This window comes from Notamacropus eugenii, chromosome 5, assembly GCF_028372415.1.
Source record: "Notamacropus eugenii isolate mMacEug1 chromosome 5, mMacEug1.pri_v2, whole genome shotgun sequence".
Taxonomy (NCBI): Eukaryota; Metazoa; Chordata; class Mammalia; order Diprotodontia; family Macropodidae; genus Notamacropus; species Notamacropus eugenii.
The window spans coordinates 32,614,631-32,628,706 of NC_092876.1; the positions used below are offsets into that span (position 1 = coordinate 32,614,631).

General features: G+C 50.3%; 1 protein-coding gene across 3 annotated transcripts; it reads left to right on the plus strand.

The window, feature by feature from the left end:
- MAG (myelin associated glycoprotein) lies at positions 1-10,285 on the plus strand. Of its 3 annotated transcripts, none has more exons than XM_072616294.1 (12): positions 1-173; positions 1,087-1,180; positions 1,333-1,415; positions 1,637-1,715; positions 1,995-2,363; positions 3,701-3,997; positions 4,286-4,543; positions 4,991-5,251; positions 6,354-6,641; positions 6,874-6,970; positions 8,499-8,598; positions 9,696-10,285. In XM_072616294.1, the coding sequence occupies exons 4-12, from the start codon at positions 1,670-1,672 to the stop codon at positions 9,858-9,860; spliced, it is 1,881 nt and encodes a 626-aa protein (XP_072472395.1). In that variant the 5' UTR covers positions 1-173; positions 1,087-1,180; positions 1,333-1,415; positions 1,637-1,669; the 3' UTR covers positions 9,861-10,285. The 3 variants fall into 3 exon arrangements, with proteins under 3 accessions (XP_072472395.1, XP_072472396.1, XP_072472394.1); XM_072616295.1 differs by lacking the exon at positions 1-173 and adding an exon at positions 8,865-8,906 and having other exon boundaries at positions 721-1,180; positions 9,696-9,785; XM_072616293.1 differs by lacking the exon at positions 1-173 and having other exon boundaries at positions 722-1,180.
- The last annotated feature ends 3,791 nt before the right edge of the window (positions 10,286-14,076 follow it).

A 14,076-nucleotide genomic window follows, 5' to 3' on the forward strand; every position in this document is an offset into this window, starting at 1 on the left:
CAATGGGCCAGGACCTGGTCTGAATCTTGGGGGTTAGGGGATGGAAGCTTAAGGATGCCTGGGCTGGGATGTGTCTACCTGCACTGGTGACTATGGCCGAGTGACTCTGCCTCCGATTATCTGTGTCTGTGAGTGGGTCTGTGACTCTGTCTCTGTCCTGTGTCTCCAGAGGGGTGAGTATTTCCTCTGTTCCAGGCACGGGCTAAGGGCTGGAGCGTGGACATTTCATGTGTCTCTGTATAGCCTTCTGTGCATGCCTGAGCTCTGCACGTGTCTGTCTCTTGTCTGTGTGTGTGGGTACACAGAAAGGGTGAGAAGAGAGGGGGCAGCTATAATGGGAAGACCATGGCATCTGGGTCTGAATCTTGGCTTCTTTACTTACTAGCCCTGGGCCTCAGTTTCATCTTCGGCAAAAGGAGGAGGCCCCTTCCAGCTCCAAATACTGTAGCTGTAGGACATGACAGAGTCTAGAAAAGGGGACTTTAGAACTTCCAGCCCCCCAAGGGAGACAGCCATGTCTCCCATTCATCAGTGCTGGGTGCGGGCAAGAAGGGCTTTCTTTCTCACACACCTCCTATCCCAGAAGCCCCCAGGGGGAGAGGGGGTAGCTGAGCCCCCAGATGGAACAGCACTCCTTTGTGCTGGGGCCAGGGGCCAGGCCTTCACTGGGGGGTGGGGACACCGGGGTCCGTGGGGGGGCAGAAGGCGGCAGGAATGCTCCTGGCATTTGGGGAATGTCAAGTTAGTGAAATGGAGTCATTGACGGGATGGTCTCCATGGACCCAGGCCCCCACTCCCTCCCATCTCTCAGGAGGGCCCCCACCTCACCTCCTACCATGTAGTTGTAGGGTTTCTCCCCCGGTGCTCCCACACTTACCAGTCAGAACTGTGGCAGCTCCCCTTCCTTCTCGCCTCCTCTATGCCCCCTCTCCGATCCAATCAGAGCTGCAGGGTCTCCTCTGCTCTGGCTTCCTCAGGCTCCCTCCCACCTGGGGGCCCCCTCAGGACTCTCCTTGGTGTTTGGGTGGGGGGAGAGAAGCAAGCGCTGTCATGATGCAGGAAACTCTTTCCACCCCCTCACCACAGTCCCAGCTGCTGCCAACACCGAAGAGGGAATGTGTGTGGGGGCCCCAGGCGTCCAGGCACATGGGGCAGCCAGATACTATGGGCCAGGGGAGAGGTAACTGACTACCAGGTCCCATCCCTGGGGGTGGGAGAGGGGGTGGGGAGCGCCGATGGTAGGAAAGTTGGACTGGCTGGTGTTTGGCGACAGAGGATGGGGAGCAGATGGCTTTGGGCCGCTCTTCTCCATTTTCTCAACTTTCATTCCAGGTTGGCTGGCTCTCAGCTTCAGGTTGGAATAAAGGATCTTCTCAATTCAAAGGACCCAGCGAAGATCTGATCTCTAAGGCAAGGTGTGTGTCTTCTCTTCCCCTCTCCCCGGGCTCCACGCCCCATGAATCCTCCACTCCTTTCTGTTTCTGTATCTGCAGCACTGAGCCCAGTGCCTCACTTATACAGTAGGTGCTTAATCAATGCTTGGGGGATGGGGTGGGTGGAATGGTGCTCCTTTTCAAGGATCCCTTTTGAGAGTCCTGGCATAGCTGCCTTTAACCCTTTCGTCTCCAATCCCTAGCTGCTACCCTCCCAGCACTTCCTGGGGAGCATCATGAGGTATCTCACCGCTCTGCCTCTGTTTTGGATTATGATAGCAGGTAAATGCATGGAAAGGGGAATGTGGACCACTAGATGCCTTAAGACCTTGAACCCTGGGGTTGGGGGTAAGGATGGAGGGGGTGGGGCAGAAACTAGGTCCTTGAAGAAGAGTAGTGCTGGGATGTGTGTGTGTGTGTGTGTGTTTGAGTCTGAGAGTGGGTGTGTGTGAATGTGTGTGTTCATGCACAGGCACACACACACAACCCCAGAATAAGACTGGAGAAGGGAGGATTTGGGACTAGATCTGTCTCCAGCTTGGGTCTCCTTCTTCCCCAAAGCCTCAAGGGGTGGTCAGTGGGGGGCCTGGATGCCCTCATCCATCTCAGCCTTTGAGAGGACTTGTGTCTCCATCCCCTGTCGATTTGATTTTCCGGATGAGCTGCGGCCTGCTGTGGTCCATGGCGTCTGGTACTTCAACAGCCCCTACCCCAAGAACTACCCTCCAGTAGTCTTCAAATCCCGGACCCACGTTGTCCACGAGAGCTTCCAGGGTCGAAGCCGGCTCCTTGGGGACCTGGGTCTCCGAAACTGCACCCTGCAGCTCACAAACCTCAGTCCGGAGCTCGGGGGCAAGTATTACTTCCGAGCAGACCTGGGAGGTTACAATCAGTACACCTTCTCTGAGCACAGCACACTGGACATCATCAGTGAGTAACTCACGTGGGCTCATGGTCAGCTGAGTCTTGGGGGCTTGGTGGATAGAGGAAATTCTTCGTGTTTGTAGAAACACACAAGGGATCTGTTTGGATCAGTTGAGGCCCAAGAGAAGAGATGTGATGATCCCATTCCCATGATTCTCAAGCTTCCTCTCAGTTCCAAAATCCTCTCCATTATGTCTTTCTGTCACTCCTAACCACAAAAGGCTTGGCCAGACCAAGAAACTAATAGTAATAGTTTCTATAGCAAATTATGGTTGCCCAAACCCTCACCACAAGCTTTGGAGAGACGGTATTCTTATCCTTCACTTTATAGAGGAGGAAACAGATGGAATGGATTTGCTCCTTATGTGCCTGTGTCAAGGTGTCTGTCTTAGATTGTGGGCTGATGTCCCCCCTCACCCTGCCTCAAGAGAAGGACCAGCCCTGTGGAATTTCCTCTACCCTGGGCTGGGATCATGGGTTATTAGACCCAAAGAAAGATCCAGCGACAGAAGGGATTGTGTTGGTGAAGAGAAAGGGTCAGTCAGTCAATGAGTATCAATTAAGTGCTTACTGTGTGCCAAGCATAGTGTTAAGTGCTGAGGATACAAAGAAAGGCCAGGACCAGTCCCTTTCCTGAAGGATCTCCCTTCTAAAGGGATTCAGGAATAATGAAAACCAGATTGGGGGTCTCAGCTGGTCCTCAGCTAGAAAGAATGAAGATGGGATTCAAAGGTAGGACTTGCTGCCTCCAGGTGCAGGGCTCTATTCATGCTCCTTCTCTGTTCCCACCTAGAGGAATCCATTCCCACTCCCCACCAAATCCCCAGCCTCAGACCACTTACTTGCCTCAAACCCAGAATCTCAAAAAGAGTAGGGGGTGGTCAAGGGGAAGAGACATTGACCAAGCTAAGACTTTCCCTTAGACCCACAGCCTGGTTTCCATTGTTCTGATTTGTTGCTTTCCTAGAGGTCCTATAAGATTCTTTTAAGACCTATGTTCTTCATTAGATATCCAGGTCTCTAGATTAATTACACAAGAGAGGGAATTATACAGATACATGACTGCTCTGGGGGTGGTGTGAAGGGGGTCATTAGCTTATAGTCTGAGACAATCCAAATGTAGATCCCCATCCAGGACAAAGTGGTGAAGGCACAGAACCAAGAAACAGATGGACAGCAAATGGGAATGTTATGTTATTTAAGTCAAGGGTCAGTGCAGAAAGAGGTGGTGGTTCCTAGGGGGAGCTAGGTATATGAATGAGGAAAGAAAAGGAAGAAGATTATCTTGGGACACTTTCGAGGACAGTGGGAGAAAAGTGATGGGTGCCTCCATTACTTGACAGATTCTCCTAGTATTGTGGTGCCCCCTGAAGTTGTGGCAGGCACAGAAGTGGAGATCAGCTGTATGGTGCCCGACAACTGCCCTGAGCTGCACCCGACACTAAGCTGGCTGGGCCATGATGGCCTGGGGGCTCCAGCTGTGCTGGGCAGAATGAGGGAGGATGGGGGGACTTGGGTACAGGCATCCCTGCTGCACTTTGTGCCCACTCGAGAGGCCAACGGGCACCGGCTTGGCTGCCAGGTCACCTTCCCCAACACTACCTTCCAATTTGAGGGCTACGCCAGCCTGGACATCAAATGTGAGCTTGGGAACAGACCCTGGAGGTGGGGAGGGCAGATCCCTGAGCCTTGAGGCTCCTGAGGTATCAGAGTCTGATGGGGGAGGTGGAAACTTTTCCATGAATTCTTAGGCCCTGTAGGAGAGGTGTGAAGATGCCTGAGGTCTGGGAGAATAATTGTGGGATTTGCAGATTGGATGTGTGGGTCCAGGGAGACACGTGAGGCCTTTGGCAAAAGTTGGGTCTTCAGGTTTAGAAACAAAATGCTTGAGTCTCCTGAAACTTCTTGATATCTGTCCCTGCTCTCAGACCCCCCTTTAATCGTGGAGATGAATACTTCTGTGGAGGCCATTGAGGGCTCACAGGTGAGCTTGCTCTGTGGGGCAGACAGTAACCCCATGTCTCTGCTGACCTGGATGAGGAACGGGGCTGTGCTCAGAGAGGCAGTGGCCAGGAGCCTGGCCTTGGAGCTGGAGGACCTGACCCCTGAAGAAGATGGCCTCTATGCCTGCTTGGCAGAGAATGCCTATGGGCAGGACAACCACACCGTGGGACTCAGCGTCATGTGTGAGCCCCCTTCCCTGGGGATGGGGGTCTGGGAGATAAGGGGAGAAGAGAGCTGTGCAAACTGACTACTTCAGATCTGGAGGAGAGCTAGGGACCAACTCATCCCTTAGCTCAGAGGTTTTCTAAGGAATTAAAGGATGAGGCTAGGGTTAAATTGAGCTAAGTGACAATAGTCAGAAATATCAGGGACCAGGGACAGAACTGGCATTATAGTTTAGGGACAGACATTTAGACATCAGATTAGGTTTGTGGTTATCCTAAAATTAAGGATCTGGACACTAGTAGGGCTGGGCTTCTGATTCCCAGGAGAGGGTGGCAGTGTGTGCATGCGTGTGTGTATGTGTGTGTGTGTGTGTGTATGTATAGAGAATGGGGTTGAGGGAGAATCCCAGCTCTTGGACTCTCCCCTGGCTCCCAAGTACCACGCTCCTTCTCCACCTTTCTCAGATGCTCCGTGGAAACCTTCAGTGAATGGGACTGTAGTGGCTGTGGAGGGTGAAGCTGTGTCCATCCTGTGTTCCACGCAGAGCAACCCAGACCCCATCCTCACCATCTTCAAGGAGAAGCAGATTCTGGCCACCGTCATTTATGAGAGCCAGCTGCTGCTGGAGCTGCCAGCTGTCACTCCTGAGGATGATGGCGAATACTGGTGTGTGGCTGAGAACCAATATGGCCAGAGGGCTAGTGCCTTCAACATCTCTGTGGAGTGTGAGTCATCTCTCCCATTCAGCTTTCCCTGGCACTGTCCTCTCCCCATCACTTGGGGATGTGGGGATGGTCCCTGGTTAGCGTTTGATCCTGTAATCCAGGGCTTCTAAAATCTCATTGGTCTCTCATGGTGTCTTATCTGAATTTGATTCCCTCCAGACAGCATTTATTAAGCACCATTGTAGAGATGCAAAACCAAAATTAAAAACAGTCCCTGTCTTGGAGCACCTTACTTTCTACTGTAGTGGGGGTGGGGATGGGAGTGGTATCATACAGTGTTTGTACTGAAAAGTAAATATCATTTGAAGGGAGAGAGTGCTAACACCTAGAGGAAGGCTTCCTGTAAGAAGTGGCACCTGTTATGGGTCTTGAATGATTCTAAGGCATGGCGTTTAGGAGTGAGGGCAGCATTCCAAGCATGAAGTAAGGCCTGTATAAGGTATAGATGTGGGATTTGTGGAATAAGTCTCAAAAGACAACCTGGAGTCAAACTGGACTTTAGATGCTGAGGGTTGGGCATTTTTACCCTGGAGGCAAGGAAGAACCATGGAAGCTTCTAGAGTAGGAAGGTGACTACATGCCAAAGATAAAACAAGGTAATTGTGTCCGTCACTGTTTCCTTGCAAATCAGCAGAGAGCTAACATTTGTCTTGACCTTCAATCAGTCCATTCAGATTAAGGCTGTATCAGAGACTGTAAGCACAGTTTGGACTTCTCAGAGCCCCAGTTTTTTCATATGTAAAATGAAGGGATTGGGTCTGATGAGATCTAAGCTCCAGGACTTTCTAGCTCTAAGATTCTGTGACTTTTTCCTATAGACAATGGAGGCTCTTTAGCAGGAGAGGAAATCGAGTCAGAGTCATGTGTTAGGAAGGTGAATCTTCTTGGTGGCCCGGACAGGCGAGGCTGGGGTGGGGAGAGTGGAGAGGAGGAGACCACCCAGGAAGTTAGGTCCTCCAGAGGGCTCAGGAACACTTTTTGGAAGAGGCAGGAGTTTAGGATCCAGTGGAATGAGGGATGGTTTAGTGAGCTGGTGTTACGGGTCTGGCTTGTCAGAGAAGGAGGAACAGGTTAAGCATTGCTACCATACCCACTTTTGCAGTTGCCCCTGTGATCCTCCTGGAGTCCCACTGTGCAGCAGTGAGGGACATGGTACAGTGCGTCTGTGCAGTCAAGTCTAACCCAGAGCCTGCCGTGGCCTTCGAACTACCCTCTCGAAATGTGACTGTAAATGAGACAGAACGGGAATTTGTGTACTCTGAGCGGACAGGGCTGGTGCTCACCAGCATCCTCACCCTTCGGGGGCAGGTGCAATCCCCACCCAGAGTCGTTTGCTCAGTTCGGAATCTGTATGGCACCAAGACCCTTGAGCTGCCCTTTCAGGGAGCCAGTGAGTAAGCCAGATTGGACGGCAGTGGGAGGCAGAGGGAGGTTTCCCTAGCTGATCCCTTATCTAAGAGGGGATACACACCTCATCCAGGACCTCCGCCTCCTCCCCTTTCACTTTGTCCCGCTCATTGGAGGTACCTGTGGCCCTTCCTACCTCCACCTTCCCTGAGACATTCCTTCCCCCTTTACTCCCTGATGGGCCTTGTGGCTGTTTGCTTCTCTCCTGGCTACAGACCGACTGATGTGGGCAAAAATTGGGCCGGTGGGAGCAGTGGTCGCCTTTGCCATCCTCATTGCCATTGTCTGCTACATCACCCAGACTCGCAGGAAGTGAGAGTGCTGGGGCCAAGGGGCTCCTGTTCTGGGAGGGGTGGTAGTGACTTTGGGGGCTTGGGAACATGGGGGACATGGAAAGCATTTGGCCTTAATGTGATGATGGTGACGTTCTTACTAAGGCTCTATATGGACAATCCTATGCTGTTCATTGTTGGGAGGGATGTAGAGGAAAGAGGAATATAGTCATTGCCCTTAGGAATCCCCCATGGAAAAGTCAGGACACGAACAAATAGGGTCCACAAAAATAAATCTAGTCAACTCTCAATTGTTTGTAACACAGAGGAAAGATTCACACAATTAATCCTGAAATCCCAAACTGTCTTGAATGCATTCATTCAACAGTGTGTGAATTGCTTTTGTCATGATAAAAGTAGGTGTTGGACAATAGGGACCCAAAGACAAAATGAAAACCTGTTCTCAGGGGCAGTTAGATGGCTTAGTGGATAGAGCACAGGATCTGAGTTCCAATTCAACTTCAGATATTTATCAGCCATGGGATACGGGGCAAATCATTTAACCTCGTTGACTAAAACAAAAGAAACATCAAAAAAACCCCAAAACTGTTTCTACATTTGCCATTGACTCTGATAAGGAAGTTAGGGAAAGAGGCCAAGAAAAAGCTCCCTAGTTTCCCATTAGAGCCTTTACATCGGCAATCCTTACCCTGAAAACCTGTCTTAGCAAAGTGATTGTCCAAGCTCAAACCCTGTCTATTTCCTCAGGGCTTTTTATTGGATTCTCAGTTCCAGATCACTGTGGCTTGTGAATCAGGCCAGGCCTGGAAAATGGGTTGGGAAGGAGCTCGTTGGGAGGAGTGTTTTGTAGCCACCCTCATGACGTCTGGAGCTCGGGGGATGGAGCGATTTGTTTCCTGTCACCACTTACCACCAGGGGGAGAGGGAGGATGGCCTAAGGCAGCCAGGCAGCCCGGGGTCCTAGGAAATGACCAGAGGGAATCCTCATGGATACTCCCACTCTAAGCAGAGAACCGAGAGTTGGCTGTGTCCCCAAATCCTCCAAGTGTCCTGATCGAGGAGAGGGGAGAAATGCAGGCTAGGAGGGGGTACAGAAGTACCGGGGGACAGAGAAGTCCTTGGGGATGGGGGGTGGCTATTTCCTGCAAATTCAGAAGCCTCATTTCAGGAGGGGTCAATTGAGCTGGCAGGACCGTTATTGGAAGGAGATTTTTGTCCCAGGACACTGCCAGGACAGGGAGGAGGGGGTGTGCTTCCTCCCCAGATGACCCGGACACAATGGTCCCCCCACTTCGGCTGAATTGCTACAGAGCACCTCAACACCCCACAGCCTCACCAAGGGTGCTACTGCTGTAAGGCCCTTTCTCACAGGGCCCATCTCACCCTACCCCAACCCTCGATCCTTAGTGACTACAGCCATGCACCTCCACCAACTGCTTTTGCCTCCGATAAAAATCTTCCTAGTTATAGCTCTGGGAACAGGCATGGGGACTAGAATGTGGCCAGAGGGGTAGGGTCTGGAGGTCTGATGGGTGCTGCCCTCCTAGGAAGAATACGACTTCGAGCCCCAGCTTTGCAAGTGGGGAGAATCCCCCTGTTCTGTTCAGCAGCGACTTCCGCATTCCTGGGGTGCCTGAGAAATCTGAGGTGAGCACCAGGGAATGAGAGGCATGGGGGAGGGGCGCAGGGGTGACAGGGAAAGTCAGGGACCAACCTGTGTAGGGCTGAGGTCAAGGGGGCGTGGGCTGCTGCTGGGGGAGGAGGGGGTGCTTGTTAGTGTCTGATGGACCAAACCACTGCATGTCAAGGGAATTGGGGGATGGAGCCTGGGTGATTCTCATGGGGCAGGGGGAGGGGGATGTCTGTTGTCCCCTAGTCTCCCTGGACTGTGACTCCATTTCCTTCTCTAATAGTCCAAAGCGGTCTCTACCCTGGAAAGTCACTGAGCGCCCCAGGTAGGTTGCCTGCCGCGGCCTCAGTGTCTCCGTTTCTGGGACCCTTTGTGGGTCTCAGGGCCTATGTGTGTGCGTGGGTGCATGTATTTGTGGATCCCTAATGAGGATTTGTAGGGAAGAGGAGGGAGGGAGGGAGGGAGCTGGACACAAGCCGCCCTGTTCTCCTCTGTCTAGCTGCTGCTTCTCACTACTGTCTTTGTCTCTGAGCTCTCAGTCCTGATTGTCAGGCATCACAATGTCCTAAGCCTTCCCTTATGTATAAGGCCGTGAAAGGATGGAGGGGGGCTGTGAAGGAAGGGGGGAGTCATTGTCCCCACATAAGGGAGTCACCCCCGTCCCCTCCCAGGCAGGACTCGGGTAGGGAAGGGCCAGGAATATATACAAAAGGAAAAGCTGCCCAGCATAATTGAAGACAATGCAGCTGTTGAAGGCAGATCCAGAGGCAGTGGGTTTAATCAGGGAGCACTTGCTGGAAGAGGAGTGGGGAAGCGTTGTGGGCTAGCAGAGAGGTGAGGGAGTTGAGGGGCGACCAGAAATGGAGACAGGAGGCTAGGGGCTGGGCCCTGAACCAGCCCAACCCAGGTGACACTTTGAGGAGTAAGAGGAACTGAGGCTTAGGGGACAGTGGATGGGGGTGTGTGTGGTGGAGAGTCTGGCTTTGACTCTGAGCAACAGGAAATGGTTGAGATGAGAAGAAATACCGCAAACTCTTGGTAACCTGGGTGAAAGCCCTGAGCTGGAGGTGAATGGAAGAAACTCCCCCTGTAACTGATGGTTGCCCCATCCTAGAGCGAGAGGCGCCTGGGCGCAGAGAGGAGGCTGTTGGGCCTTCGAGCGGAGCCCCCTGAGCTGGACCTGAGCTACTCCCATGTGGACCTGGGAAAACGCCCTACCAAGGACAGCTACACCCTAACGGAGGAGCTGGCTGAGTATGCAGAGATCAGGGTCAAGTGAGGGCCGTAGGGGCTGCCTGCCTCTTACCCTGTCCCCAGGACTCCCTCCCCCAGAATCTCCCCCACCACAGCCACTGGTGGTTTCTAGGGCTGGCTTCTAGTTTCCCTTCCTCCTAGGGCAAAGGGAGGGGAGCAGAGGAAGAAAGGGCATCCAGTGGTCTCAGCCTCCCCCTCCCCCTCCCCCCTTCTAGTGCCTGGTTCTACCCGATCCCTCCCCACATCATGACTCCCCTCTAACCTCCATCTACCTTGTTCATCAGTCCAGAGGGGAGTTTCTGTCTCTTGTTATTTATTGCAATCCCTCCCCCCTTCTTCCTTTTTCCTATGTGGCCCCAGGGTCTGTACAGATGGAATACTTAATAAATGTCCTTGAGGCTACCTTCTTGCTCTGGTTTCCATGATATTCACCCTTTCCTTAGGGGTTTGGGGAAAGGGATAAGGCCAGTGGGTGCCATCAGCACTGATCACGGCAGAATCTGGTACCAGGGGGAGGGGGAAAATCCAAATAAAGAAGAGATTAGTGGTACCCACAATCTGGAGGCTTCTTGACCCTGACCTTAAAGAGTTCCTGGGCTTGAGGAGGCAGAGGTGGGGGGAGATAATATAGGACATCCAGTCCTGGGCTGGGCATAGAATTAGCATCTCCTAAACACATTGGACCTGGCCCAATCAATCAACAAATACTGATCAAGAACCCACCATGTGCCAAGCACAGGAGCACCACAAAATCCACTGATAAACACTTAGGAAGCCATGTTCTCAAGGAGTGGGGATGAAGTTATGGAGAAAGACTTGCCAAGATCTGAGAAGATCCAGAAGATCCTTTCCCTGGTCACTCTCCTTTTCCTCTTCCACTCTGTTTCCCTTCACAACTGGAAGAGACTTTAGGAACAAGCTAGTCCAACACCCTCCTTTTAGAGAGAGAGACTGGGCTCTGGCCCAGAGAAGGGAAAGACTTGTCTAAAGTTGCCCAGGATGAACTGCTTGGCTTCATGTAGATGGTGTTGCTTGAGTAGCGAGCATCTCAGAAGAGACTGTATGGAAGTAGAGGTGAGGAGGAAGGACATTCCAGGCAGGTGGTATGACCAGAGCAAAAGGCATAGTAACAGGAAATGGAGAGGAAAGGCCAATTGGATTGGGCTCCCAGAGTTGGAGAACGGGAGTGATGTCCAACGAGGCTAGCAAGGTAGGTCAGGGCTATGTAGTATAAGGCTTTACATTTTATTTTAGAGGCAACAGGAAGCTGTTGGAGTTGATGGAGGAGGGGAGTCAGATGGCCAGATCTTCATTTTTAGGAAAATTACTTGGGTGGCCATGCAGAGGAGAGGATGGCCTGGGGAAGGAGCTGGATGCTGGGAGACCAGTGAGGAAGCTGTTGTAATAATCTAGGCCAGACCTGATGACAGCCTGAACTAACATGGCAGCCATGTGAAGCAAGGTGTGGGGAAGATAGAAACAGTATGATTTAGGCAGTGATTGCAAACGTAGAGGTGAGGGATGGTATGAAGCTAAGAATGCCTTGGTTGCAAGCCTGGGAAACTGGAAGAATGTTAACAACTTCCACAAAAATAGGGGAGCTTGTAAAAGGAGGGAGTTTGAGTGGTCACCTTGGTGACTGTTCCCTGCCTCACCTGGACCAGTGAGGTTTCCCATCTTCTCTACCTGCTTAAATAAATGAACTCACAAAACCTGCCCTTTCTGGCCTTAGGTTCTTCATAGGATCACAGATTTAGAGAGGAAAGGGATCTCAGAGGTGCCCTAACCTAACCCTTCACTTTACATGACAAAACTGAGGCACAGGAAGGTGAAGCGATTTGCCATTTGTCCATTATTTGAATGTCAGATGAGTAATAACTGGAAAAACTGACATTCAAACCCAGAGCCTTTGCCTCCTTATCTCTGCTGTCTCCCACTGTTCTTGCACATGGAAAAGTGAGGCTTGATTAGGTAAATCAGTCAAGTGCTCCCCACCCCATGTAAAGTAAGTGATAAGATGCTAAGCTTCCCCACTTGCACCCCTTCCCAGGGTACAAATATGTCTCAAGCAATTTATCAAAGACTTTGCACGTTAAGTCTACACTACAGCCTTGATTGATTGACACTGTGCTCTTCCCTCTTTAAGATATGAAGTAGAGAGGTGATGGTTTAAGCTAGCAACATTTCAAAACACACTGCAGAGTGAAAGCACACTGCTTTCCCAGCCTGTATCTCCATCCTCTGCCCACTGTCCTGGAGAAACTCCAGCTGGAGATACACCAGCATGTCCTCTCTCCTAGCAAGGTATCTTCTCATCTCTCTGCTGTTCTTTGGGGAAAGGCATGGAATTAAGCATTTTGGTCTTAAAAAGTCTTCACTCCTAGGCTGCAGTAACCAGAGACAGTATTAGGAGAACTGCCCTAAGCAAACTATGTGAGGTAACCATGTCTGGCAAAATTTGATACTAGGGGAATGAGGAAAGGAATGACTGGATCCAGGCACCCTCCTTCCTGAAATTCCTTTGTGTCCACAGTCCCTTGTCCTGGTCAGGGACCTGGGTATTCCAACTCATTTATTCATTCATTCAACAAGAATTCATCAAGTCAGAAATGGAGCTGGGCATTGAGAATATAAAGACAAAAACCAAGGGATCCAGATCTCAAAAGCTTGAATTGTTTTGGGGTTGGTACACAGACTATGATATTGGTCCTTGAAAGCCCAGGACTGCATCACAGAAAAGGAGTTGATAAGTCAATGTTAACTAAATGCCAAGGTATGGGAAAATGGGCAACCATTGTTCATCCAGTGGCATCCTACCTTCCAACTCAGAGAGAATGGGGTGGTGGTGGTGTTTATACTTGAAAAAGGGATAAAAGAGGGTTAGGGCTTGACCCTCTTGACCAGCTGCTGGAAGGCTTCTGCGTGGCCCTTCTTAGGAAGGGTAGCTGATAGGACTGGCTAAGGGTCAGGAAGATAGACTCTTGCTGCTGCTCTGCCCACCCAAATGGACCACCAAGTTGGAGACCAAGTCCCGTAAGAGCTAAGCCACTCCACTTCAGAGCTCCCAATCAGTGGGTATGTGAAAGTAACCCCACATAGCCCACTGTATCTAGCTGACCGAACACTCCAACCATCTTTCCACCATGTTCCTCATCACTTCTGGTCTATGCTATTGCAGTAGTCTTCTCATTGGGCTCCTTGCTTCAAATCTCCCTGTATTCTGATCCAGAGGCAGCTGGTAGTACAGAAGATGGAGTGATGGACTTGGAGTAAGGAAGATGTGAGTTCAGATCTGACCCCAGACTACTTTGTGATCCTGTGTGATCATTTAACCTCTTTCTGCTTCAATTTCTTCAACTCTAAAATGGGAAAAACAGCACTTAACTCATGGGCTTGTTGAGAAGATAAAATTAGATGACATTTGTAAAAGTGCTTAGCTCAGTACCTGGAACATAATAGTCTCTTTATAAATACTGGTTCCCTTCTTTCCCCTTCCATCCTTCACATACCTGCTCAGGTGATTTGCCATCCTGATGCTCAAAAAGTCCAATGTTTCTTTCTATTATCTCTAAGATCAAACATAAAATCCTTTGTTTAGTAGTTTTTTTCACAGTTTGTGAGTTTTTACTGACATTTTGTTTCCCACATCACCATAGTAACCCAAGCCCTTCTTCTTTCCCCTCTCTGAAGGCCATCCCATATGGCAGAGTGCACGTTCATCGAAGGGCACGCTGGGCATATCTTCTCATCTCTCTTCATGTGAAGTCCCATTTGATCTTTAAAATCTTATATTGATATTTTGGTGTGTTGGTCTTTTCACTTGCATCGTTGGGGTTACTGGGCATGTTGTCTTCCTGGTTTGGTTTTTTTCACTCTGCATCAGTTCAAGATTTTTTCATGCTTCTCTGGACTCATCCCACAAATCATTTCTTACAGTACAGTCATATTCTATTACATTGATATTTCACAATTTGTTTAGTCATTCCCCAAATGATGGACATCTACTTTGTTTCCAATTCTTAGCTAATCACAAAAAGTGCTGCTATAAATATTTTGGAATCTATGGGAACTTTTCCCCCCCCTTATCAATGGCTTCCTTGGGGTAAATGTTCAGTAATGCAATCTCTGGTTCAAAGAGTATGGACATTTTAGTCATGGGGAATGGTTATTAGTTTTATACCTATTTATTAATTGTTTATATATATGGGATACTTACCAGAGAAATTTGATACAAAGATTTT

What these genes read in the sequence shown, in the direction of transcription:
- MAG (XM_072616294.1), top strand. Translation starts at nt 1,670, where the DNA reads ATGAGGTATCTCACCGCTCTGCCTCTGTTTTGGATTATGATAGCAG. An exon ending in GTTTTGGATTATGATAGCAG is followed by an intron (nt 1,716 to 1,994) that starts GTAAATGCATGG and finishes TCTTCCCCAAAG; the next exon opens with CCTCAAGGGGTGGTCAGTGG. An exon ending in GCTGCCCTTTCAGGGAGCCA is followed by an intron (nt 6,642 to 6,873) that starts GTGAGTAAGCCA and finishes TCCTGGCTACAG; the next exon opens with ACCGACTGATGTGGGCAAAA.